Here is a 27,930-nt window from a genome sequence, read left to right on the forward strand (position 1 = left end):
CTGGCCAAGCAAGCTTGAAGGTGAAAATAAAAAGTAGATGGAAAAAACACCATTTGGAAACTAAGGTCTTCCTCTGGAGTCAAACTTTTTCATGGAAATAAGGCCTAAAACAGCAGTCTTATAGTAGCCTTAGGCTCCAAAGTGCCCCAAGTCAATTTATATTTGGCTGATAAAAGGGTACTTGATTGATTCATTACAGCCAAAGGCTCAGCTCCTAGGAATGCACGGTGCTTAATTTTTTTTTCTGGGATCCCTTTGATCTCTGCTGGCGGTTGAGGAGAAGGCTCCAAATTATGAAGTATTTTTGGAATTATATTGAGACCATTTCACAGAAAAGTCACCTTCAAGTCTCCAAGAATTTCCTTGACTCTCTCTGAAGACACAGAGAAGATGGAAAGCTTCTAGTGTGATGTTTTTATCTGAGAGCAAAGGAATAGAGCAGATCCTAAAAAAAGTGGTAATCCAATTACACTTGGACCAACATTAAGATCTGGATGTAGGACCTCGAGTTTTCTATGCATGTTCTAAACTAAACGCACAGGTTTTAGTTTAGGGAATGAAAGTAGCACTAACAGAATGACAGATCTCTGTAGATCAGATAGAGGAAGACAAAACACAGACATAACGTTGAGCAAATGACCTATGGGAGAAACTCACCTTTCCATTCAGCATATTAAACTCCACTAGCTTCCACAGCATTATTTATTCCAGGCTAACAAAATGCGTAAGGAGGTACAGTATCTGCTCCTTGCTTTTCTCTGTCTACAGAGACCCCTCTCCATCTCCCCTGTGTACTTTAGAGCTCAGAGGGTCTTTCAGCTTGTCCTTTCTGCCAGCCTTTTGCCATATCTGCTACCCTGCTGTAGACCAGTGGCTGCGAGTTTGCAAGAATTTGGGGTCTTCTCACCTCAAGTGTTGCTCAGCAGGACTGGAGTCTGCAGTATTGGGCAAGTAGGCCGGCAAAGCAAGTCATGCAGCAAGGGAAGCTCCTTCAGTGCAAAGAGCACTATATTTACCTGGGCATTACAAAATGCTAAACAGTACATTTAGCAGAACCAGAGCTTTCAGGTATTCTTTTTAGTATGCAATTGTGAAGGGCAGAGCTGCACGTCGAGGTCGTGTCTGTGCTGAAGCATTTATTTGTTGAAACCTCCACTGACTTAGTCAGAGTAAAATGCATCAAGTGTTGTTGTTACAATCTGCTTTGCAGTGACACAAACATACATAACTCTTGTTCACATGACAGGAGTGTCCAGGTTTTGCAGCTGAGTCTCTGACAAGGAAAGCCAGGTTTGAGGGGGAAGAGGGAAGGAAGGGAAAGGAAAGGCCATCAGCATTGCTCAGCTGATGCTGCTAAAAACACACAGCAACAGCCGCTAAGCCTTTCGCTGCCTCCGTCCTTCCCAGTAGTCTCATTGCTGTAAATAATGCCGCAGTTATTTGAAAACTCAGGTTTCCCAGGGCTGGCAGCACTGGGGGAGCAGGCAGTGTGAGCCGTGCTCAGGCGTGCTGCTCCCAAAGGCTGACCTGTGGCACGTTTCGGTCCCTAGGAGTGCCTCCGACGGCTTCCAGCCTTAACTCCTTCCTTCGAGTGAAAACATATCATGGCAGCTTCTCTAATCATGATGTCTAAATATAATACAAGGGAACACAGTTTAAGAGAGCTCAGATACGCTTTTTTTAAGCAACTGTCAGGAAACTGCCTCTGTGGCTTGCTGGTTTAGAGTAAGATTAAATGAATCAGTCTCAGCATTTGAATGCGTGGGAAGTCAGAGACAGCAAAGTGACAACTAAGGACATTTTATTTATAATAGGGCCCTCCTCTTATAACTATTTGTGCCCAAGTCCTGTGCACTAAGTTCAAAAGTACCTGCCCTTTATGTAAAATTACTCACAAATGCTACGTGTAGGCCAGGTGGATGTCTGTGCTGGTTTGACTGATTATAAAGTTCATGTAATTATTATTGAACCGTCTAGTGATGTTTGGAAAAAAAAATAGAGCTTATTATGCAGCCGCTTCAAAAGACTGCCTCTCCGGTCCTTCAGCAGGAAACTTTCACAGCAAGGAGCAGGCCCAGCTGGGCATCACTGCAGGGAGAAGGCCTGGGGTACGGCATGGGGACGGGGACACCCCTGCAGGAGCAGCTGGAGGAGCATGGCGGACCCCAAGGTGGGCCTGCAAGGGCTGAGGGGAGAGTCAGGAGCAGCACAGGTGGAGCACTTCACTAGTGGGGACCTTTGATGCCGAAGCTGCACGTCCCCACTCCTTGAGCTGCAACACCTCTGACTTTAACACAGAAGTCCAGAGGTTTCCAAAACAAGGGTTCCCAAACACAGGCAAGAGCACTGTAGCTACAGCTGCAATCACAAGCCTGGGAGAAATTCAGTAGTTCATAGCAGAGGTTGATTAATGAGCCCAACAGGGGTGAAATTGTGAAGATAAATGGGTTCAGCAAAGGAAAAGTATGGGCATCTCAGCCCCACAATCCCTGGATGGGGCCCCAAAGTTTTGAAGCATCCTTCTGGGTGAGGCTGGGTCGTGTCCACAGATCTCAGGCAAAGTGGTCGAAAGAGGCCTACGGCGTGGCGCAGCCCCTTGGAAGAGGCAGCAGGACTGCTACGTGCCCAGCCTCTGAGCAGATCTGTCCAGGGGGCTTAGCCAGCCTCAGTCTGCGAGATTTCCTTCCTCCCCATGTTCCAGCCTTGGCCTTTAGTCTGTAGCATCAGCCTGAGCCCCTAACTGGGAAATATTATTAAAATGGCATTAAATATTAAGAGAGACAACACAGCATCTCTCACAGTGAGAGAGCTCCTGACACAGCAATGCTTTTCCTCATAAACTGCCTTGACAAACAGCTTACTTATATTCTTATTTCAATTAGATGAACTGCGATGCAGTGGTGAGGATGAGTGCGGCTGGGTGTTATTATGAGAAGTAGTAAATATTTATTCAGTTCTCTCAGCATGGAAGTGGGTGGGTAGCGGGGTCTCAAGACAAGACCTCCTCAGCACAAATTTTAAAGCCATAGTCACAGACTGCAGCTAACCGAGCTGTGCAAGACCCAGGATAATTGTGCGGACCCATCCCTCAGAGCTTCGCTATTAACATTGGTAAAACATTAACAGTGATGGGCTTCATGGCCAGGTTTGGCTTTTACAGAAACATGAGTGGGAAATGCAAATGACTGCCATTAAATATTCAAATAAGGGTAAATATCACAAAGGTTCCCTATCCTGGCCAAGGGCTTCAGCCCAGGTCTGGGCTGTGTCAGGGTGGGCTCTGCATGCACCAGCTGTAACCCTTGGCCCACCCAAATGCACAAAGTCCCCTGGCAGACCAGTGATCAAGCCTACGCTTAGATCTCCGGGTTCCCAGCTGAGCAAGGGTGCAGTGCAAAGGCAGGGAAAGCACTGCTGTAGAGATCTGAGCACTGAATCTAAGCAAAGAAGATCTCCATCTCTAAAAACTTTCCCTGTAATTTCAAGTATTTTCCATTGTCAGCTTGGAACTTGTGAAATTAAACATCCATGCTCGCCTTTGAAACACTGCTAGTCCTATGGTCATTTGGGGAGTGGGGATAAAAATGTTTAACTTAGAAAAAGCAGTTGCTATCCAGAAAATCCCCAGAGGCTCTCTGCAGCTCATGGGTCGGAAGCCATGGGGTTCCCATCAGCATATATGTCCTTGTCCCTAAAGTGTGGAAGATCAACTTCAACGTACTTTGCAGGACAGAGCATCCCTCACATCAGTCCTCTACGGCACTTTATGCAATGCTATCATCACAGCCTGTCCTGTATGAGATTCCTTTCTATGTGTTGCCCTTTAGATCTGAAATAGTTTCTTCCTTTCCCTTCCACCGGTGTTCGGGAATGGACTTAAAATGGGTGTTAAATCTGAAATTTCAAATGCAGAAGCACGGGATTCGGAGTGCAAGAGGATTCCTCATGCACACACACCCCTACAAAGATTACTTGGAGTCTGGCCAGTCCAAGTTGCCCTTCCAAGGAGCTGTGTTTAGGGACATGCATACCTGCCCATGGGCACAGCCCTCACAACATCACTGGTACCAGCAGAGCTGTGCTGGCCAGCTTTCCACCAGAAAGGCTGTTTGTGCTGGCGGGGTCTGTTCCAGCCATGAGAGCAGCAGATTGTGTAGAAGAGAGTGTGTGAGGTGGAGTTTATGGGACACATCGGTGGTTTCATGGAAAAAAAAAAAAAAGCCAATGAATTACTTTGGGAAATCAGAGCAAAATTTAGAAGAGCATCACTTGGAAAAAAAATACTTCAAAAATGGGGAAATATTAGGAAAAAAAAAAAGCAGAAATAACTTTGCTACACACTGGGCTGTTTAGAGCAAGATATAAGGACTACATTCATCTTTGTTGTTTAGGATGGGGATTTTTTTTCTTGCTCTAAGTCTGTCTCTTAACACAGCCTCCACCGTGGAATAATTAACCAAGCCTGAATCGCAAATGCAGTGCTCTCAGGAGCTAGGTACTGATGTGCCCTCTCCCACTGCAGCTGAGGTAGGAGGATTTCTAGCAAGCTCTGGGAGACAGCAGTCTCTCAGGAATTTCAGAGCACAGAAAATGCACACAACGAGGTGCTGTTGGCTATTTTCACCAGGAGAATTTTCTTCAGTGAATTCTTCCTCCTTCCTGCCAAGGACAAACCTCTGACACCAGCCCACATTGTTGTTTGAAGACAGATTGAAATCTCGTGATTCTGACATCGTTTTATTTTTAATTTCCACACTGCAAATGTCAGGGGAAAAAATACCCTAAAAATTATACTTCAGAAAAGACTATAATTACTTCCAATTAAATCATGGCCCTGGTTGTTTGAAAGACTTGACCACAGCTAGAATTTCATTATCTGATAAGCACTTTTTAAAAATATATTTCAAAGTTTCTTTTTTTAATAATAAGAAGAAAAGGATCCAAGACCCTGACAACAATACCTGAGCCATCTGCAAAAGCTAGATGATGGGAAATTGTGTTTAACCCCTCAAACGCAGAGGCCACATCATTTTTAGGGCATTTATTTCAGCGATTCTCCTGGGGGGGAAGCGAGGTTCAGGAGGGTGACCAGACATGGTTGAAGGCATGGAGGAGGTGACCCAGATCTCTGCCTTCCCTGGGGCACTGAGCAGACCGCGTGCTGGCACTGCACCTTGCTGCCATTTGCGGTACCAAAAGCACTCTACCAACATCTGCCCTGTCCCTTGGTGACACGCTGCTCTCTGATCGAGGTACGTACATTTAAGCCGCTGAAGTTACACCAGCATCATCTGGTTTCGTGGTGGGAATGCAGTCTCGTTTCTCCCTGTTGCTGGAGCTGTCTGCCTGCACCATAAATCCAGCTGCTGCCCCCCGCACGAGGCATTTGCATCACGCCAGCCGCAGTGAGGATGCCACTGACGTTCAGAGTAAAAATATCCACGTTGTTGTACAGTCACACTCTCTGGTGCATGCGGTAATTTCGCTGTAGGTTTCTGTGGTATTATTTTGAACACCAGCTATGACGGGGCCATCAGTCCCCAACCCCACTTCAGTACCCCAGCTAGCGGCAAGCACAAGTGGGTTGCCAGCAGTGACACCAGATCCCAGTCACAAGGGTCAGGATTTTCGCCAGGTGATGCCTCCACAGAGGCAGCCTCCACCAAGCGTTACCTAAGGATGAGCAGAGACACAAGGCTGGGAATGGACATACCATAGCAGGCTGCCTGAGTGCCCACAGCTTGCATACAGAGCAGACATTCCTGCCATCCATGGAAAAAATCCTCCCCCAAATACTCCACATCACAACGGCTGGTCTCTGAGCTGATTGTACTAGGAGGAATGAAATTAAAAATTGCCATTGACTCACCATTCAAAATATGTGAGTGTACCCAGCAAATAAAGTAGATTCCCTCAGCACTTACCTAATAATTTTGCTTTTAATTAAACTGTCCATTCCCGTGCTGATTTACATTTAAAAAGAAAACATCTGTGTGTATTTCACTGGGAAACCTTCCCCTGGTGTTTACAAAAATATTTTGCTTTGCTTAATGTGAAAGATTTGGGACCTGATTCTCGTTAACAAAATGATGCCTTCCAGCTCCTTCATGAAGGCAAACAGGTATTAAGGGTTCTTACTGACAGGGACTTGCACACCCTGTGTGCTTACAGCCTTTTTCTTGTGCTTTATTTATTATTATTATTATTATTTTAGTGTACATTACAGTCTTTTATTAGTACATTTTTAATGCTGAATCTTTCCAAAGAAGAAAATGCAGTGGACAGACTTGACTATGGCAATGAGCTGAGAAAGCTGGGAGCCATAGACCCTCTCAGTCTTCCATGCCAGCCGAGCACCATGCACCTTTCTGGAGAAGTGAGTAACATGTCCGAGATCACCAAGATTTGCCCGTGTGGGGCAGAAACAGAAGCAAGTGCCCCTGGGCCACGGCCCGGTGCTGCACAAAGGCCACCCCTCCTGTCCCAGGCTCGCTCTTGGCCACTGCTGCCCGATGCTCACGGAGGACATAGCTGCTGGTGCCGCTGCCCCGGAGGTGCACAGCGTTCCCTGACGGGGCTGTGCTGCTTACGAGCAGGCTGCGTGCTTGCCTGCTGACCACGAGTGTGTTTATGGCAGGCGAATGGAGAAGTGAAAAATCGTGTGATGACACATTGAAATGTGCTTCTCCAGCACCAGCTCGCCATCCTCTCCTGGGGGAAGGGGCTAAAGAGAAGAAATACTCTGCTGGGGTGGGAAAACCTCCGTGGATTCAAAATTTTAGCATTGTGCCCTGTTGGTCGCGTGCATTCACAGAGCAGACAATGTCTCTCTCCCATGCCAGTAAGACAGCCTCTGCATGGTCTGACCCAGGTTGGGTGCAGATGACCAATGCAAACGTCCTTATGTGGTTGCTCAGCCTGGGGGAGAACAGAAAGCAGGTGGTAGAGCTGGGCCACCTCCTGAATATATCACTATCTGTGCACAGCAATGGCAAAGGGCAGCAAGGGATTGCACCCCCAGCTCCAAACCACAAGCCTCAAGTCTCCCCCAGAAGGAGGCTCTCACAGGGAGGCCCCTGGGTGAGCTGAGGAGGAAGGCTGTGCCCAGGAGGGTGAAGGCATGCTCCTTCTGCATGCCCACACTCTGTGAGCTTCCTCCCTGCACCGGGCTTCAGCAGCCGGTCTGGGCCGAGGTCAGGACCTGTTGGGGCTGGTTTTATTTACCCACATGTGCCACGACCTCACTCGGCATTTTAACGCACATAGAGAATGGCCTTAGTCAGTGAAAATATCTCAGTTGGCTTTCTTATCGTTACCAGCAGGTAAGCATCTATAATTTTTGTGGCATTACTGAACCTGAAGGCAAATGGGAATTGCTGTCCTAGGCCAGCCACATTGCCCATCAAGTTCAGCACTTTGCCCTAAAAGAGGCAGAATAACCTGTGCTATGGAGCCAGGCAGCTTTAGCAGCTGTGTAGGTACATCACACACAGGTTTAAACATGGCTGCTCCAGCATCCCCCTCCATGCTCCACCAGCCAGCCACAGTTGCCATTTCCATGCCCAGGCAACACAAAGTGAGTCCCAAGAAGCCCTCTGCCAACCCCTTCCTCTTTTGTTCTGCTGGGGTGTGGATTTGTTTTATGTTTTAAGCTCTGGTGTCACGCTAGCTTTGATGGAAGTGCAGTTTAACGCAGGCCCAATGGCTACAGGATAGCTCAGGGTAAAACAGATAGGGCAGAGAGAAGAAACCATCAGTGCACCTTCATGCAGCGGAGACCGCTGCCCCCATTTTACAGCTGAGGAAAGCAAGGTTGATGTGGCAAACCTGAAGCCATGCTGCAGCAAAATGCAATGACGAGGAAGGAAGCCAGGCACTTTATTCTCTTACTCCTCTACTGTGTTTTTGTCCTCTGCTGTTCTCTGATACTTTTCTGCCTCTCCTTCATGGCTCTGAAACGGAGCTCCACAGCTGCTGCTCTGATCAAGGGCAAGGAGACAGGCCGGGATCACAAGCATCAGTGGCCTCGAAAAATAGAAAATATCCTCAATCACAGGAGAAGAGAGAGGCGCAGAATTACAATGACCAGAAACGTGTTTTGGGAACATGTGAGGTTATTGGCTTTGTGACGTGAGCCAAACACTGAGGGTCTGCACAGCTCGAGAAAAGAGGGGCAAGAAGCAAGCTCAAGGACTGCACTGCTGCCTTTGGCACCACTCGCCCTCCAGCTTTGGCCTAGACTTTCCACTGGTCCAGCTGGAGACATCTCCGTTTCTTCCCCAGGTTTGGTGGTGTCTGGTCTGGGGATCACTCTCAAAATGAAGCACAGATGAGACTGCAACAGGTTTTGCTCCCTCTGCTGTACACAGTCCTCCAGTGCTGCCCCAGCTGCCTCCAACACCTCCACCTGCCCTGTTGGCTGCTCCCCAGCCCCAATGTGGTCTGCACGCATCCTCACCTTCGTGTCGTAAACATAATGCAAACAGGAGGCAGCCCCCATGGTGGTTCAGGCATTTTTAAGAGCGGGAAAAATCATGCAAAATGCAGAGGATACCTTACACACAGTGGGGCCCACAGGAGCCGGGGGTCAAGACCTCCGCAGTGTGGGCACGGCCATCAGGCTCTGTAGGGTGATCAGCGCCGTTTGCCCCCCGGCCTGCATCTGTCTGCTGCTATCGGCATGCTCTGAGCGCCACAAGGCTGTCAGGACAGCTTGAACCTCACTGAAATCCCTCAATAAAAGTTACTGTGTACCTCCTCCTCCTCCTCAAGACATCCAAAGGCGGCAGCCGGGTGTCCAGCCCCGCCGTGACCCAGTGCTGCAGTAGGAGAGGTTTGGGCTGGCACCAGCAGCAGCTAGCGGCAGCGTTTTTAGGACTGGCCGTAACAGCAGGCATGAAGCAAGTTCGTCGTTCCCAGTCTGGTCCCAGACTGCTCACCAGTTAGGAGCTCCAGGCGGGCAGATCCAGACGCAGCTAATGCAGGATCGCAGCCCGAGGTTTTGTTTCCACCTTTGCCAGAGGCTTTGCCGCTGTGTGTCTTGCATGGGTCTCGGCTTCCTTGCTTGTGTCATGGTACCTGGTGACTTAACTTCCTTTGTAAAGCCACTTTTGGGAAAAAAAAAAAAAGGGTTCTGGATAACGTGGCTTTGCCTATAGCTTTACCGTATGAATCGACAAAAACGATGCCGGTCGGGTTGGTGCTCTTACAGCAAGAGCTGAATGAGGGAGATGGATCCTTCAAAATAAAAACGGGGGGAGGGGTAGCAGTGGCTGTCAATCTCAATAAGTAAACACTTCTTTGATGTGGTTCTTTAAAAAAAGAAAAAAAACAATAACCCAAATCCTAAAAGCAACATCGTATGTTTATTTTAAATGCATCCGCTAAATATTTACACTGAAAGCAAGCTAAACGAAAAAAAAAAGGAAAAACTGGAACTTTTGTCAGTGAACCAGATTGTGAAATGCCTTGAGGGAATAGAAGATTTATTTGGGGAGAGGGGGAGAGGTAGGAATTTTCCATGCTATTGTAAAACATGAGCTCAAATTATATGATCCCCACAGCCAGTGAATTGCAAAGCTTCAATCAGCTGCCTTTTTTATTTTTTTTTCTCCCTTCCTCTCTTTTCTATAAAGAGGAGGGGGGGAAGACAGAAGTGTTTCACCAACTTCTGTTGACTGTTCCTTTTTTCTCCTGATTGAAATGTGTTGTTAAACAAGATCCCACATAATCTCAGCAGAGGGTTTCTCTCGCTCGCTCGCTCCCTCTCCTTCTGGGAAGCCGCGATCAGTGCCATCGGCGCTTGATTATTTGCAAACTCCCTTCGCTCGCTTTTTTTTTTTTTTTGCCCTTTTTTTTTTTTTTTTTCCTCCTCTCCCTCTCCGTCTCCCCTCTCTCTCCCTCCGTCTCTCTCTCTCTCTCCCCCTTCCTCTCGCCCCCAGCGCAACTTTTGCAGGCGCCCCGGCACACGCAGCCATGCCGCGCTGAGAGCGGGGGCACCGCGCCAGCCCCCCTCCTTCCCTCCCTCCCTCCCTCCCTCTCCCTCCCTCCCTCCTCCCTCTCCCTCCCTCCTTCCCTCCCTCCCTCCCTCCCTCCCCAGCGCCGCCGTCCCGAGCCGGGGGGGCCCCGCCGCCCGCCGCCCCTGCCCGGCCCCGCGCCGCGCCTCGCCCCGGCCCCGGCCCGGCCCGGCCCGGCCCGGCGCCGCCGCCCCCCGCCCGCTCGCCCGCCCGCCCCGGCCGCGTCGGAGGGCCGGCAGCGGGGCTGGATGTGCCCGGCTCCCCCCGCGCTGAGGCGGGCGGCGATGCAGAAGGCAGGCGGCAGCTTCGCCTCCGCCGAGAGACACCCGCTCAAGATGGCAGATGTGTGTTGAGTTTGGGGGGCTGCGATCTCGCGTCGTTCGTGGCGGCGTTGCCATGAATAACAGGCGTCCTTGCACCGATGGCCCCCATGTACGAAGGTAAGCCCCCCCACCCCCAGCCCGGCACGGCTCGGCACGGCTCCCCTCGCCCTCCCCGCGGGACCGGGGGTCCCCCGCCGCCCGCAGCTCGCCGTGCCCCGGGGAGGCTGCCGCCGGGGCACCCCAGCCCTGCCCGGCGCCCCGCGGGGGGACCGCGGCGAGGACGGACGGGGGTCGCCGCCCGGTTGCCCCCCGCCCCGGGCACCCCCTTTACCCCCCGGTCCTGCGGTTCGGGGCTCTCGGGCCCCGGCGGGGGGCGGCGGGCGAAGTCCGTGCCGGTGCCGAGCAGAACAATGAGGTGGCCGGAGCTTGCCCTGCGCCTCGGCGTGGCTCTCGCTGCCGGCTCCTTTCGCCTGTCTGCACGGAGTTGCCCCCCCCCCGGGGGAGCAGGGACCCCGGTGGCAGCGGGCAGGGGGCACGGGGCTGCCGGCAGCCTCCTGTCAGCTCCCCGGCTTGTGCCGGAGCCCTGCGGGGCGAAGCCCAAGTGCCCTAACTTAGTTCTTTGGGGCTCGGGGGGGGGGTGGTGGTGCACGTTTTGGGGTAAAAAAATAATAAATTAGGTGTGCGTCTGTCAGTGTGCGTGTGAACGGCTCGGTTTAAATCCCCTGGCGGTGCGTTTACGGGAGGGTGCCGGGGGAGCATTACATAAAGCGGGGGGAAGCCCACCCCGCCTTCCCTTCGCCCGGTGCCGGTGCTGGGGGGGGCCGGCAGCGGGACCGGGGCTGCGCGGCGAGGCTCGGCAAAACTTAATCCGAGGGGAAAACCGACTCCGGGCTGCGGCGCCCGGGACGAGGGCGGTGTAAAGTTACCGCCCCGCCGGGTTATTCCTGGGCAGCCCCGCACGGCCGGGACCCCGCGGGAGACAAAGACGGAGCGTTTTCGGCAGCGGAGGGAGGCCGGCCGGCCCTCTCCTCCCCTCCCCTCCCCTCCCTTCCTTCCCTTCCCTTCCTTCCCTCCCCGTCTGCCGGAGCCCGGCGCCGCCGGGGGGCGCGGAGGGGCCGCGGCGGCGGGGCCCAGCACGGCGGTGACGGCGGCGGGCCGGTGCCGGCGGCGGGCCCGGGGTGCCGCTCGGTGCCGGCCCTCCGGCGGCGCCCTCTGCTGGCCGCGCCGCCCCCGGCGGCCCCGGGCCCCGGCAGCCCCCCGGAGCCCGGGCCGCCTCCAGCGGGAGGCCGCGGCCGCTGCGCCGCCGCCGGAGCCCACCTGCCCGGCCCCCGAGGCTGGTTAGGCCCGGCCTGCGGAGCTCCGGGCGCTGCCGTGCCCGTGGGCGAGCCGGGGGGATCCGGCGGCCTTTCTCCCCTCAGCTCGGGGAGCGAGGCCTCGGTGGGTCCCGGGGAGGTGGTGGCGGTGGTGCCGCAGCGCGCGCTGGAAGTTTGGCGGTGCCCGGGAGCACCCGAACTTCTGCGGCAGCAGCCTGGTTGGGAGAGGAAACCAGGCGTGTGTGTATAGGGGGAAAAAATAACGCTCTGAAAAGCAACCTGTAAAAACAGATTCCCTGGAAACACTGTGGAAAAACCCCCAGGGTCTGCAGCCGGACTCTGCCCGCACGCCTCGAGCCTTGAAGTAGGTGACTGCGCCAGTCCCCAGGAGCCAAAAAATAGCGTGAAGGTGGATAGGGATTGTGCTGTGTGTCTTGCGTTGCAGTGTGGTTGCGGGTTAAGTTGCTTCTGGATAGGATATAGGGAGGCGGAGGAGGGGTTAATGAATGTTACTCGCCTCCGAGTTGCCGTGAGAGGTCCTTAGAAATCCCTGAAATATCGCAGCGCATCGATAAAAACTTATCGCAGGGGATGCAATTTCCTCCTTGGAAGGAGATGAGGACTGCTATCCTCCCTCAGGAGCGTAACGTGTGTGTAGCAGCTTGGTCTGTGGCCCTCCTCTGGAGCATCGGCGACATTTAGGCCGCTGAGGAGAGCGCGAGAGGAGAGCCGAGCGGCTGGCTCAGCGCTGCGGCGGGCAGCTGCTGTGTTCCTGCCGGCGCTGCGAGGGATGGAGGGATCTCTTGTGGCACATATGCACGCCCACCGCCACCGCAAGGAAGGCAGGGGTACGTGAAACAATGTATCTGCCGTGCAGGCTTCGGAACATAGGCTCTTTTGCGGAAAAGGTGACCCAGGAGGAAATGTGACACCTCGGAGGCCTTATAAAATGGTTCCAGTGGAACTTTAGGTGAGTGATAACACAGAGCACACGCACAGCATCCCTGGCGATTCTTGGTGTTTAGGCGAGCTTTGTGCCTGCATGTACCTCGCAGCTGGCTTAAATACCAGTTCTGGGAAGTAGAACGGTGCCTCACCTGATATTAATAGGCGAGGCATGATGAATAAATAAATATCTGGTGTTAAATCCTCCTTCCTCCTCCGTGCTAGGAGAATTTTACTATCCTTTTTAAGGAATTTAGAGGTTTTGCTGTCGTGTTCTTCCCTACCGTTTTTTCTCATTCCATCTTTTCCAAGTGTTGCAGAGCTGAGCGGTAAAATGAAGGACATAAAAACCTTCCAAGTAAAATAAAACAGAAATAACACTGCTGCGCAGTACTTGACCTGGATTTTAGTTTTAGTTGTGAGCTGTACAGGGAAATGTACTGGGCTGGAAAGCAGGCCTCATCAGGTGTAATTCTGCACGGCCTGAGGTTGGGCAGGTGAAGCACGGCCGGCCTGCTGAGCGCTGGAAACGCAGCTTGGTCAGGGGCGGCTGTGCTGGCCTCAGAGGGAGCGAACGGCCTGAGACGGGTGAGAATCTGGTTCTTCGGACCCTCCTCTAAGCCATGTTGCCCTTGCTGTGCAGAATCATCCTCAGTGCACTTGATGTGCATGGTTTCCTCCTGTGCAGAGGACAGATCCAGGGCCTGCGGACCAACTGAGACCCTGTTGTAAGAGGGCTTGCCACCAGGCACCACCAGAGAATGGCCTCTGAGCAGCTGTCTGCCCTAGGTGGATGTCTCCAGCAATTTCCTGGATGGCTCCTACCTGGCATCCTTCGGAATTGGGTCTTTAGGAGGTGGTTATGTGCCTTAACCTTTATTTTCTAAACTGTGATTACCTCTGTTTTGGTTTTGTTCCTTTTTGCTTTGCTTCTTATTCCTGACAACTTTGTTGCAACTTGCAGCGTATTTTTAGCAGCAGCGTCGGTAGCTTTATATGTGGGTGGCTTATGGAATTAATATCTGTAATATTTGTAAATTGCACCTCGCCACTGGTGCCACTGCTGGAGCTACGTGCTGGCGGGGAGCTGCCTGTGCTCGGCTCCGTGCTGGATCGTGCGCGTGGGTTTTGGAGGCCTGAAGCTCTGATCCCGGCCGTGTCACAGCTCAGGTCCTGCTCAGGGCCAGGGCTCTCTCCCAGGGCTGCAGGAACAGGCAAGCCCTGCTCGTTTTCGAGGGGGTCATCAGATCTCGTTAAAGCGCGCAGAGCTTTCCCAGCGGGGAAGCGGCTCCAGTGACACTGAGGAAAGGTCCTTACCCCAAAGTTTGTGCACTGCGATGATAACTAGGAGGCGCTTCCTGTTTATGAAGCCATAACCATAACTTCAGCTAAATCAATGCTGGGACCAAAAGCCTAAGTTTTTATTAGCTCAGGATATGGCTATCGCCAAGATAACAGGAAGCCCCCTCCAGTTATAATTATTGTTCTTATCATGCTGCAGCATCTAGCGATTAAATGTTTTTTAGGAGTGATGGGTGAAAAATGCCGTTTTATTTTTGGAAGCGGAAACAGCACTGCCGCGACCAGGGGCAAGCAGACAAACAGCGCGCCAGGACAAAGAGAGGAGTTTGCAGTTACCAGCCACAGCCCTCGGACCCGGAGCAGGACGAGCTCCTATGTGGCTGTAGCAGGTGTGGAAACCCAGTTGCTGGACACCTCAGCTGGTCTGCAGGGGGCGAAGCCCTTCCCTCACCGCTTGTGGGAGCGAGCCCCCGTGTGAAAAATCCCGCTGGCTGCTAGGACAAGGCCTGAGGGTTTGTGAGAGTCGTTTTCCCATTTACCAAGTGGTTGCTATTTACTGCCCACTTGGATGTGGTGCTTTGAAAGCTCGAGATGAGCAGACTGGATAAGAGCTGGCAGGGGAGCAGGTACTCCGCTGATGGGGGACAGCCTGGAGCACTCCTTGGTGCCTGTCACGGTTTTGAACTCCTGGCACCCACTGGAAGTTAAACCATTTACTCAGAGGCAAGTAATGCACTTAGGTGGCTAATGGAATAAGCCTAAGTTTTGGGCACATCCCAGCGATGGCATGTGGATGTTTGTTCAGGAGGAAGGTTCTGGGAAGCCAAATCACGGAAGGGTTGGTGACTTTGGAGCGGAGGCCAATCCTCGTCCCAGCTGTGGTCCTCACCAAGTGGGCCCCAGGCGGTGGTGTTAGAGCAGTCCTGCCAGGCAGCAAGGTCAGAGGCACGTTCAGATGTGGTCTGCTCGGGCTGGGCTGAGACACCAGTGCGAGGCAGATTAGACCAGTTCTCTTAGGCACGGGTGTCGAGGCAGCTGGGATAGAGCGTACCTTTGGGTGGGACAGCTGAGAAAGGGAGTTTGGCAAAGGCACTTGGTGTGTCCCCATCCCTGTATCCATAGAGGACAAGATGGATGAGAGGTGAGGCTGGGTATTTTTGTAAGTTCCACCCTTTTCCTCTCTGATCCCAATTTAAAAAGATATTTTAAGGCCTGTGCCTAAATTTAAGCTCACAGGCGGTGCGGCTGACTTCATTAGAATTGTTTATGTCTTTAAAGCTGGCCACACGCTTAAGTACCTTTCTGACTCACGGCCTCTATAGCTTAATCAGTCCATTTATAAAAATGAGGCTGTTTCCTCACCCTTACTAGGAAATCTCTGCCCTCTGAATGTGAAATATTGTTTATATGTTTTCTTCTGACTTTTGGAAGGTTAGCTAGTGGAAAACAAGAAGCAAGAATTAAACACTGTTTGGAGAATGGGTTTTCTCATCAGCTATTTACATACCCTAATGTGGACCTAGGTATTTAAAGTGAGGCCTTCTGTTTTGAAACTATTCCCCCCAGCAGTACAGAGTTCAGCTTTTGTTTTGAAAACAAGCCCAGGTGATAATTTCGCTCCAGATAGGGCATTTAGCAATTTGTCTATTTGTGGTGTGGGGAGAGCAGAGGCACGGTACCGCTTCCACCTGCTTACAACACGGAGGCAGCGAGTGCATCTGAATCCTCTTTCGTCTGGCCACAACAAGAGCTGAGATCCTTCCTCTGGAAAGCACAAGGGCATGTATTTTGGGATCGCTCTCAGATTCACATAGCCTTCTGAGTAAGGTAATTTCTACAGCAGAAATCGCTCCTCTGAGACTTGCAGTCTTATAAGACTTCCAGGGCAAATGAGAGGAGGAGCAGGCCCAGTCCTCCTAGGCCAGCAAGGGCATTGCCACATCACAAAATACCATGGAGAGTCCAGGGTCAGGGCTAAAAGAATTAAAAAGCCATGCCATTAGAATTTATTTATCTAATGGAAGTAATAATAATCCGTAATACTGTGTGTTTATACAGAGCTGCGTATTTTCAAAGTAGTGTATAAAGAGTGGCTGTCTGATAAAGCCACTGACAGCATGCCGAAGAATGGAGTCTTTTACTTATTCACAGTGGGGGCACAAAACAGCCAGCAGGAGACAGGCGTCCTCAGATGCCAGCCCCTGACGCTGCCCCCGGGCTGGGGCCTGACGGCAGCGCAGCACGGACCAGTGGCAGTGCCAGCGATGCCGTGGCCGTGCATTTAGCGGTGTCTCGGTCATGTTCTGGAGCAAGAAGGGGTTCCGTGCTGGGTGAGGGATGGTGTAATTCACTCCTTTTTCTCCAGCAGTTCCCGCTGAATGGGATGTTGGTTGGATAAGCAGAAGCTCGCTCTTCGTTCATGCCTCATGCCTGGTCCTGCTCACCTTCCAGTGCCCGTACTGACATCTGTCTCTGGAAGGATGAAGTGAGAACAATCACTTAGAGTTCCTACCATGACAAGTGGGAAAGGTCACCCCACGAGGCAGTGATATTTGCCAGAGGTACTTGGGAAGCTCAGAAGGGCAGCCGTGTTCCCTGTTCGTTGTAACCTTTAAACCTGAAAGGCATCAGCAAGACCTGGAACGAGAGTCTTACACTGAGCTAACCTGCAGGCTAACGTCTCCTTCAGTTCTGAAGGCTGACAGGTTTATCTTACTCTGTGAGCTATGCTGAAATGCCAGAGAAACTTAGCTCTCAGCAAAATCATAGAGATCGTAGGAAGTGGGCACAGCAAAGATTTCAAGAGGTTCTTCCCCCTCCGTCAAAACAGTATGTGCTGTACCAAGCGTGTGCTTGTCCAGCTTGTTCCATAACAACTTTGTCTAGCATATTGCCCATGTATGGAGGGTTCGCAGCCTGCCCGGCCGATCCCTGCCCTTAGCTATCTTTGTCAATGTAAAGATTTTACCTCCTCTGTGACTTGGCTGCGCTTTGCTTGCTGTGATTCCTTGTTCTATTGACAGCGGATGTGGAAAGTTCTTCCTTTTTCTTTGTCACGTCTCTCATTGGTCTTGTCTTCCCTAGGTTGAATCCTTTCTCAAACCCATCCTTCAGCTCTTTGGCTGTGTCTTGTTTGCTGCTGCTCTGGCCGTTCTTCTTGTTCCCTGCGTTCCCTTCAGCTAGCCCACGCCTCCTGAATGGCGCTGTTAGAGCACAGTGCTTTACCCGGGGTCTTACGCTGGCCACGTAGAGCAGAAATATCCCTCCTTGTGCCTTACAGACAGTGCTCCTGTTTGGTCTGCCTTGTGCACCGCAGCATCGTTCGCCTGTGTTTAGCTTGTGATGTGCCGTGGCTCCCGGCTCGTGCCCAGAAGTCCGATGCCCCGTGAGCTGTTTTCCATCCCGTGTGCGCGGAGCTAGCCTCTCCTACCTAAGCGTACGGTTCTTTTATTTGTCCTGTCTGAATTCCATCCTGCACCTTCCCGTTTGTCAGGACTGTTTGGAGTTCTAATCTAATTCCACTGACTTTGCAGCCCCTTCCTGCTCGGTGCCACCTGCCAATTTTAAAAAAGCACAGTCTCTGTTTATTCACCAAGCTTTGTTTTCCACTCTGCAGTGTCCCAAATACAAAGCGCAGAAAAAGAGAAGTTATTTCATAAAAAAGCCTTGCCCCCCAAATATAGAAGAAATGGAAAAAAAAAATCACAAAACACTTGGCATTTTTTCACACCTCCTGTTCTTTGGTGCTTTTAAAGTATTAACAACAACAGTTGTATTTGCTGTTATAGCACCAGTGCCAAAGAAAAGCAGGACCTTATTGCACATGATGTTGACATGAAGTGACAGATAGTTCCCATCCTAAAGAATTTACTTCTTTATTTTATTTTTTTTTGTAGCTGCAGACACAGGATAGTGGATAATGCAAACAGGATGAATTCTGTGGAGATAGGAAATCACAATGTATGGATTTGCCTAAACGTCTCTAATGGGGGCTCATTCAGGGAAGGGAAGGGTGAGCTGAAGGGAGAGAGGAAGGAAGGAAGTAGGTCAGGGACAAGACAGAAGAGGATGAGAGAGACAGGTGGGGAAGAAAGATGATGGCAAATGACTGTAACGGGAGAGGGAGAAGATCCCTGCAAAGTTTAAGGTCTGAGGCTGTCACAGCCAAGGCCGTCAGGAACAGAAAGTTCAGTGAATTGCTGAAGGTTCCTGCTTGGGCTGTTTTTGCAGCTGCTCTTACTGACTTCAGTCTCTCCCACTTCTTTTCCCTGCAGTTGTTTCTAGCATCTTTGGAAGGGAAGGCAGGCGAGGATGGGAGGTACTGCCTATATCCTAACACTTATAGGCAGGAAGGAGAGTCTGCGTAGGGATTCCCCTGCTGGAGCTGAGACTGGAGGCAAAAATGATGCTGTAACATTCCCAGAAGATCTCTGATCCTGCTCTCCATGCTGGGGAAATCCTGATCTGGCAGAGGTTAGCTGAAATACCAGTACTTTTCATTGATCTGAGATTCCTGTGGTTTCCTCCCTCTCTGCCGCTGCCCTTTCCATGATGACAGCAGCTATGCAGGAAGAATTTGATCTCGCCGTCCTCACTCCTCCCCGGCAGACCCTGCGTGCTGGGTGCTCCTGCAGTCGGGCGCCTGCACACGATGGCTTTAAGGGCGTGCGTGGCTGTCATCCTCTGTCCCTGTGTCTGTCCTCTCGTGGTCAGCCCAGGTGACTGGAACGGCTGCAAACACGGAGGGCAGCTGCCAGCGGTGAACCTCTATCACACCGGCATCGTGCCCTACTCGTGTGTGTGTGTGTGTGGCCCTGAGGCTGGGTGTGCTTTGAGTGTGTGGGTCCACGTACTGTTCTCTCCAGTAGCAGGCCAGGTATTTCAGGATGTTTGGCAGTGAGTCCGTAAGATTATGGGTTTTCTCCTGGGCGAAGAGAGCAAGAAAAGCTATTTCTTGCTTATAGCTGGGCGTTAGGGCGTTTATTTGCTACTGGATGCGATCCAGTGGGTTCAGCGTGTCTCTGTTTATTTTTGCTTAAAGACATGACTTTTTTTCCTAGTCAAAGGTCGTAAAGGTACACGGGCTGGCAGGTAGCCAGCGAGCTCCCTATCTGTCAGCTGCATTGGTGGGGTGTTAGGCTAACGCTTCTGGAGGGAATTTTACAGCAGACGACGGACTGGGATGATGGAGACTTGGACTCTGGGAGCAAGGCTCAGAAAACATCCAGTCCCAGAAAACTTGCAGAACATTTCAGAGAAAGTTTAGTTTTTCAGGAAGCTCCCATAGCTTTCCCAGAATATCTTTACTTTGTAGGCAAAATTGGTAAGTGTTCTTTATTTTTAAAACACGGTTTATATTCTGCTCTTGTCTGCAGCAGCGCCAGCGCCGTCGATGTATTTATCTCTTTCCTTTTAACACTTGCTGTTCCTGGAACATCTCCTGCTCGGCAGCTGTTTGGAGGTGGTTTTTTTTTTTCCTCTCCCATCGCCATGTACCTTTCCTTCCTGTTGAAGGCATCCATAAACCTCTCGTGGTGACATCATAGCAGTTTCCACGGCAACAGATTATGATACTAGAACAGAGGATAATATCAAACAGGAGGAGGAAGAGATAAATTATGGTGTTTGTGTGCGTGTGGCTGAGGGCTTGATTATATTCCTACATCTCTTCCGAGGATGTTGTCTGCCTAGTTTCTTCTCTGTTTATCTTATGTGCCTTTTAAAGGTTAGGAAAAAGCTAAAAAAAAAATAAAGACGAGCTAGAGGTCAGAATAATACGGACACATATTTTTGATCGTCTCTATGTAAACCTAGTAGGCTGAGATTTATTTTTTTTTATCTCAGTGGTAGCTCTCCCCTGTCCCCTGAGAGTCATCTAGTCTGGAAAAAACTTGGAAGCACAACAATCCCCTGGCGCGGCTCCACTTTTATTTTAATTACGAATTATTCATATCCACTGGGATGGGATCTGCTGGGATCCCAAGTCTAGGATCCCTGCGCTGCAAATTTTCCAAAAGATGGACAAACGCGGCACAGCAGTGCCCCAGGTTGCTCACAACCTGTATTTGAGAAAGGATGCAACAGGTGGTCAAATCCACCACGTCTGGCGTGAGGAGAGCAGGGGAAGGGAAGCAAAAGAAGAATGGTGGCAGAAGTGTGATCCCTGGAAAAAGCTCCAGCCTGCCCCCAGAGTGGTCGTGGCAGAGGTGGGCTGAGTCTTGCCCCCGTGTTGGCGTTTTGCAGTGGTGCCTCTGGGAGAGCCGTGCTGACAGCGGCCTGGGGGCCTGGCTTGTGACCGTCTGCGTGGTTCTTTGGTGCTAGCCTTCAAAATAGCCAGAGTAGGTCTGGTCTAACATGGCAAATGCCTTGTGGTGCTGTCGAGCACCTGAGCAGTGACACTTTGTACTGATCCTGCGCTTAGGCACTCTAATGCCACGGGGAGAAACGCCGGGTAGGGACCTGAGCAGGGCAGAACGAGGTGTGGCTGCCTCCACTTAGAGCCATCAGTGCTGCTGGCTCCCAAACAAAGGGTATCCTTCTAGTTTTCTCCTTCAGATATGCCACCAGCCTGCTGGAAGGTCACTTGGCTAGCTGTCAGCGGAAGAAGCAGGTAGGAAGATGTAACATACCAGCTCACCTTAGCCATGCGATGGGGCAGGAGGGTACGTAACGTGCCTGGTTCCGTGAGGGTGACTTGGTGCCTTGCACGGGACGTGCCCTGGGGCGGCAGAAGAGCGGTGCACAGCAGCTCTCTGGCTCTGGGCAGGCTGCCGGCGGGCTTTGTGGCCGTGTTGAGTGAAGAGTTTTTGGTCTGGCTTAGTGCAGCCAGGCTGGGGAGATGTTGGCAAGGGGGAGGAATCGCACAAAGTGCTCAAACTCGGTAATGCTGTCAGGGGTTAAAGTTACAACACGGGCGCGCGCAGAGCACCTCAACAGGAATTAATAGTTAGGTCACCTTCATGGAAGCGTACTGGAAACCAGTCCAGACCACAGAGAACTGGTTTGGTGTGCTTCCCGTGCGCAGCTCCATGTAATGACAGGCTCCAGCGCTGGAGGCTAGCCCCGTTTCTGAGCCGGCTGACAGTGTCGCCCTGCGGGGAACGCGCTTCCACCGCCAGGGCTCGTGGTGGTGGGGCAGCGGGGACTCGAACAAGTCCTCTGCAGAGGGAGGGGAGATCGCAACCTTTTCTCTGAACCCAGATTTTAAAAAGGACAGTTCTTGCCTACAGCCAGTTTGTGGGCACCGTGGAGAAACCCAAGCCTTCATAACTCCCCCAAGGCATGTGCCTGCAGAGCAAGTGGGGATCGCATTTAGTCATGAGTACAAGTATAAATTCCTTCATCTCTTCTGGCACTATCACTGGCTCTAACAGAAACCTGCCTTCCCATCAAACTCCCCCTCTGCATTCTCTCAACATCAGAGGATGTATGTATTTAGCAAGCGGGGATAAGAAACACGTTGCAAACCCCATTTAAAATAGCTGCGCCACCTGACAAGGACATGTGAAACCCAGACACAGGCATATCCCATTGATGCTGACAATACTTTTCTTGCAGTGTCATTTTCTCATCCCTTATCTGAGGCTGTGAGCACCTGGATAATGAAAGTGCAGCTTCCAGATGCCTGCGCTGTCTGAAAGCTCATGTGAGGCGGAAGGGACAGTGGATGCTGTTACAGAGCTGTGTGTGCGAGAATACAAATGGGAGAGTATATAGGTATGTGCATACGTGTGGGACTCTTCCCATGTTTGCAGGCATGTGTAGGAGCACACATGTGGCTGTGTCTATTGAAGGCCATGTGGGTTTGATTCTCCGTAGAGCTGTTACACCAGCCTCCCAGCAAACTGCGTTTGCACCAAGGCTTTTCTTCACTGCAAGGAATAAAGAAGGGAGATTTATCGTAAGTATAAATTAGGCCTTCTGTGTGTTTGTGAGCTGTCTCAGCCTCTACAGGAGGAACTATATACAAGGTGAATGCAGGGTCTTTACGTAGAGCGATGCCGTGGCAGCGTGTGTGTTGGCAGGAGCGCTGTCTGCAGTCTCTGCATAAGGGGCTGTGCAGCCTGTGTGAGCGTGGAAGGCTGTAAATCACGGCGTGTTCAGGAGGGGACACTGCCACTCTGCCTGTACAAGGCAGGGAAAGATTTTGAAGCAATGTGACTCTTTCAGGCTGAAGAAAAGGGTTACTAGAAATACGAGCTGGAATAAAATATAATCCAAGACATTTTGACTGGGAGTGATCTGTAATCCACATCTACCAGCTCATCTCCATCCTGAGCCAGAACAGCTGCATGCCTGGCATCTTTTACACACCTCTCCCGGCACCAGGTTTTGGTGGCTCTACTGGCCCGCTTCCTGGGTTATCCTTGCAGCTCTGCTGATACCTCTAAGGTCCTGCCTGCTGTAGCCTCAGTTATTTCAGTAGTGGGCTGGTCCTACAATGTAGCTGGCACCTTCATGCAAATGCAGTATCTCCTAGGTAATCTGTACCCATTTAGATGTGTTGACCATACCACTCAGAGTCTCTCATGTAGGTGAGACCAGTAAAGTAGCTGTGGCTTTCTCTCCATCCCTGTAGGTAGGTGTCTGAGCCTTGGTTTTGCTCTTACTCAGACGGGAACTCATGCTACAAGCTGTGGAGTTCGTCTCTTTAGGAATGGGTTTGGCTTTTGTGCGCCTCCAAAATCATCGCTGTTTCCCAGAGGAGCACTTGAGTCATTATCAGTCCCTGCATTTCCTCTCAGCCAGGAAGGATTTGAAGGGGTTTCAGGAAGAGGATGCTTTGCAAGGAGATGTCTGCTTTCCCTTGTAGTACCCTGTCACAAACAGATACCAAGTCTCCTGCCAAAAAGCCCCTGCCTGTAGAAAATAAGGTGGGAGAGAAGAAGATGGGATGTGGGTGAATGGCAAGGCAGGGCAGGGTTTCAGGTGGGGGTGCCTGATGCTTTTGATAGTGGGCGCGATAAAACAGATGTTTGTGGCAGCACTGGGGGTGAGCTAGGAACGTGCTTATGTCATTTGGCATCACTGGAACAAGTTGCAGGTCATAGATTTTCATTTGGGTTTCATTATTTCTCCGCAGCAGCCATCAACAAATGGAAAGTTTCCCCAAATGCATTGCAGCTGCAGTTGGTTCTCTTGTCTGCCTCACTCGCTGTCACTGTAGGACTTGCAAAGGGGTTTGGGCTTTCATATTTTGTCCTCTCTTCCCTCCCTGCCAGCCTGTGCTCCTCTGCCGCCCCCTCCCTACCACAACCCTGTCGTGTTCGGTCACGCTTGGCTGAAGGTTACCAGCCCACCTGAGGCTTTCGTGGCTGAGGACGCGGCGAGCCAAGTGCTGGGAACATGCTGGCTTTCTGTGGGAGCCGAATCCCCCACCACGGCCTCCCGGCCCGTGGGGCAGTGGGTGTGTGGGGGAGTGGGAGTGCAGGCGTGGCAAAAACACTCCATGGTTACCGTGAAACGCTTGCTAAAAAGGCAGATATCGGAGTGGTTCGGCTAAGCCGGGCAAAGGAAGCGGGAGGCTCTCGTGGCGGTCCCCGTTGTGCCCACTGGGGGTGCAGGGAGGGCAGGCCCTCAATCCCCTGCTCAGGGTGGGCCGGCCTGCGGGATGGTCATCCCGTGTAGGGTCATGGGTGACAAGCCAGCAGCGTGTGTGGAGGTGTGAGACCTAACCCTGTGTTGGGGCTGGATTTCACCCGTGGTACACCAGGACGGCCTGCATGGAGAGGAGATCGAGGGGCTGTGGAGGCTGCGAGGCCGGCCCTGGGCAGGAGGCCCCAGCAAAGCCTCTTGTCCCAGCAAAAGCGTTAGATTTGGTCAGCTCTTAAACTCTAGGTGTGATTAATTGTGGCTAGCGATTCTGACCTATGTGGTTTTCGCTGGATGCCCAAAGCGGAAGAACCGGGCTCGTTCTGCCTGCAAGCCAGCTGGCCTTCGTACATCTGGTTACGTACCTTCACCCCTGGAGTTCTGTCCCCGAGCAGCCGGGCTCGGCTTGTGGCGGGCAACAGATCACCCCCTGTTGCTTCGCCCAGGGCAGCGGGCTCTCTCCTAAAGGCCGCTTAGCCACTGGGGAGGCATGATTTGGGGGAGCCCCTTGCTTCCCTTGCCTGCCTGTGCCCCCCAGCTCCCCACGCAGCCGCCCCTTTCCTGGGGCTGCCAGGCTCTGCAGGCTGCTGAAGGGGGCGAGACACCCCAAGCACAGGTAGTCGCGGCAGGCCGAGACTCATGATTTCTTCCTGCTGTTGAGGCCTTGATCCTTGTTTGTTAATCGGTAATAATTGTTGTTGCATTCACTTGGGTGACTTCAGCACTGGGTGCTTTCATTTATTTCAGAGCCCTGTCAGTGTGTAAAACACAGCTGTAGTTTTAGGAAAGCCACAGAGGCTGCCAGGCTACCCCTGGGCTTGTATGGGGCACTTTGGTGAGGGGCAGATTTGGTTTCGGATGGCTCCTGAAGATGGCCCCCAGCAGCGTGCCTGCTGTATTTCTGTGAAGCCCACACAGGTACCAGTGTGCCCACACAGACCTGTGCCTGCCGATGTGCCAAGGGCCTGGGAGCATCCTCTGGTGTCCTGCCTACCTTCCTAACCAGTCAGGTCCACGGCACTTTGGCCAGCACGCTGGGGAAACGTCCGGTGGTGTTTGTCAACCTTTACAAGGAAACAGATTGTTTCTAAACCGCAGCTACAAGTGTAGCACAGACTGGAGGCTGGGAGGTAACCATAAATCCTAGCTCTCATTTGCACAAATACATGCGGTTCCAATCCTCGGGGCGTTTTGCCTTCCCCTGCCTATGCCTTAGTTTTAGAGACATGTAAATTTAGTTGGGATTTGTTCCTTCAAATCACCACAAAATATGGCCAGGGGTGGGGGCTTTTAAAGTGCATTTGGCGTAGAGGGGATGAAGAGGATTCGGGATGCTCCAAGGGGCAGGAACTGGTGGATGTTTATCATTTATGCCCTGTCAGAGGGGCACACTGGAGAGACTGGCTACACCAGGAGAGCAGTAATGACATTTGCGGCTTCTTACTTGTAGGTCTGCTGCTCAGATCAGACCTCTCAGCTTTCTTCTGGCCCAGCCTGTGAGACCCCACACACTGGGTCGTGTTACAGGGGTGAACCCAAGCGTAGGGTCATGAGGTGGATAAATGTCCTGTCAAGTGATAGGGGACAGGCTATGTGGCGAGGTTGCCACAGGAGAGGGAGCCGATGCTGGCTAGCTGGGCTTCTTCCAGCACAGAAGCCTCCAAGGTGCCCCTGCCTCTTGGAAGAGGCCAGCCCTTATTCAAGGGGGCACATGGAGCAAAGTAGATGGGGTTCGTTTCTGTCCAAACCTACCTGAAGCAGTGGTTCCCAGGTTCGTTTGGGCTCAGCAGCAACGGCACATTTATACCACTGGATGTCTTACCTATAACAAAGTTTTTGTTCACATTTGCTGCTTGTTTACCAGACCTCTAAATCATTACAAAGAGCAGCAAGCCAGCTAAGACGGCCTGCAGGGCTGGGCTGGGGCTGGACTACCCTGCTGCAGCTCCCTGCAGGAGGCCGTAGGAAAATGCTGGCGAGGACACACGGTGGGAGCTCTGCACGGACACAGACTGTGCTGTGTGTGCTTACTGGAGAGATGCCTCTATTTCCAGAGCTGTCAGTTAAGTATCTTTCACCTGCACAGACTCTCTTGGAGGGAAAAAACAGAGCTGAAGGCTCTTCCACGTAGAGACTGGCTGTTGGAGGACCCCCCTCAACCCCTCCATTACCGTCTGTAGGGGTGAGGGAGAGTTTTGTGTCCTCTTCTGCCTTTCAGCTGGAAAGAATGTGGTGTGCTTGTGATCACTGTGGCTGGGGCTTCCTGCCATGCTCTCTCGCCATGCTGATGGGTTTCATGACACCTCTTTTAGCACCTGAGGATAGGTGTGAAAAGGGAGGAGGTGGAGAAGGTGGAGATGATGGCAGTGGTGTGAGTTAATACAAGACCCAGTGGGAAGCAGCGGCAGGCAGTGTTATTTCAGTGGTTTGAGCCAAAACTTTCTCTGCCTCTCTCTCTCTCTCTCATTAAATTACAACTAATGCAAGTAGCATTGTGAAGGAGGAATTTGGGAACTGTTGTTCATCATCCAATCACTTGTAACGAATGTGCTGCTCAGTGCCATAGCCCATAGCCTTGCCGAGAAGTAATTCACTTGGTATTTGTAGACATGACATGCATGCCATAAGAATTCCACTGTTAGCATTATTCCAGCATTAGCGAGGGGATATGAAAATAAATGATGAGCTATTGTTTTTCATGATTAAGTCCAGGCTTTCTGCTCCTGTCTTTTTTTCCCATCCTCCGTCTGTGGGAGGAGGGGCCTCTCTGTTCCTTGCATTTTGCCTTCTCTCATCCCCGCTCCTCTGTCCCCTTCCACACCTGCACCCTCCCACTTCTCGTCCTGCCTGTCTTCAGGGAGAAGGTGGATGACAGGGTCTAGGTTTGGAAGTCAGCCAGAGCAGTTTGTTAGATTTTTGTAGGAAATCACCACAGAGTGATAGGACATCAGAGAGGACCATAGCATTTTGTTACAGGTCTGCAAAACCATTCTGCCCCACTGTCCCTCACGGAAAGCCCTCCTCTTTGTGGTTGCACTGGCAAGTAAGAATATGGGGACGGGACAGCAGTTTAGTACTTCGAGGCAATCTGCAAGCCTTATATGACTCTTGTAGTATTATTATTTATTAAAAAAAAAAAAAAAGGAAAGCTCTTGAGGCAGCTGTCAATCTGGAGGTGCAGGAAGAGAGCTGAGCAGCCCATAGCAGGGTCCAGTGCTTAAAAGGAGAAGTCCACAGAGAAAGCAGGGGGAGATCTGTGACCCACAGCTGCGAGGGGATGCCCATGCGTTCCAGTGGGCTATACTGCATTTTCTGTGTACTTTTATAAATGTGAAGGAGTTGAACATGACAGGGGAATGAGGCAGTTAAGTATTATTTATCCGTACTTTCTACCAGGGGGTGACTGAAGAAGAAAGCATAGCAGTTTCAGAAATGACCCCTGTTTCTGGGATCATTGGTTCCTGGGGCCAGTTTAAGCAGGCATGCGAACACCCACCTGCTCGAAATAAAAGACTTCTTAGGAAAAAACAGGCTTAAATAACCCCCATGAAATCCCTGGACTGAGTCAGTATCAGCACTGTACAGAATTCCTGTGCTCTGAATCTTATTCTTAATCAACTAACCCAGGCAGGCTTTCATGTCGCTGAGTTGCTTCTCACTCCAGTGGCCCCAGCCCGTGTTGGCTGTTCAGCAGAAGGCCTGGCTGAGCTGAAGGCAGATGGCAGGGTAGGAGCTTGTGCTGATCCTACTACTATTAACTCTACCACTCCTCTGCACAGCAAGCTGCTCCCTTTGAACATCAGCAGAACCATTTTTAAAAGCCCTGCAGCCCAGCCTTGTGTGACAGAATAGCTCATTTTGTCAGGGAAAGAGATACCTTGGCAAACTTTTGAGCATTAGCTGTCAGGGTAACCTCAAGACTCTGGAAGAAGCAGCCGTGGGCTTTGAGAGAAGAGCAGAAGCCAGCTGCAGGTGCCATGTTCCCACCTGGTAGGGGACGTGTTAAAGCCATGTCTTTTTTCCCCCGTTTTCTTTATTCATTCTCTCAGAAGAGTTTTCTGTGACGTTGTTTTGCACGTAATCAGGGTTGTGAAATCCAAAGCTGCTGGATCGCTGTGCTCATCCCGCTCACACCGTGTTGCCGGCATAGCTCAGCGCAGGGCAACCTGCAAGACTTTTGTGGTTATTGCGGCCCTGTCCCGTGGGCCTGCTAAATGTCTCAGGCCAAGAATCTCCCTCTCCTCCTCGTCTGCACTGTCTTACACATGTGCACACACACAGACATGCAGTACACAACCTGTAGCACCGATAGCACGTGTGGCTTGCACTGGTTCACTTCAGGACCATTTCAAAGTCCCGTGTCCTGCCTGAGCTCCTCCTTGCCACCCTCACTGAGATGTCCAAGGTCTTTTTGATGGAGAAGCGATACCTGCGCTTGAT

The 27,930-nt window shown here is 51.6% G+C and overlaps 1 protein-coding gene across 6 annotated transcripts in view; it reads left to right on the plus strand.

Annotated features, from left to right (window-relative positions):
* The first annotated feature begins 10,195 nt into the window (after positions 1–10,195).
* HIPK2 (homeodomain interacting protein kinase 2) overlaps positions 10,196–27,930 on the plus strand; it is a 135,792-nt gene continuing 118,057 nt past the window's right edge. For 3 of the 6 annotated variants that reach the window (XM_040544962.1, XM_040544965.1, XM_040544964.1), the window contains exon 1: positions 10,208–10,456. In XM_040544962.1, coding sequence (XP_040400896.1) covers positions 10,438–10,456 — 19 coding nt within the window. In that variant the 5' untranslated portion in view covers positions 10,208–10,437. Of the gene's footprint in view, positions 10,457–27,930 lie in introns of all 6 variants that reach the window. The other 3 variants (XM_040544969.1, XM_040544966.1, XM_040544958.1) reach the window with 3 other exon arrangements.

Source organism: Cygnus olor, chromosome 1, assembly GCF_009769625.2.
Source record: "Cygnus olor isolate bCygOlo1 chromosome 1, bCygOlo1.pri.v2, whole genome shotgun sequence".
NCBI lineage: Eukaryota > Metazoa > Chordata > Aves > Anseriformes > Anatidae > Cygnus > Cygnus olor.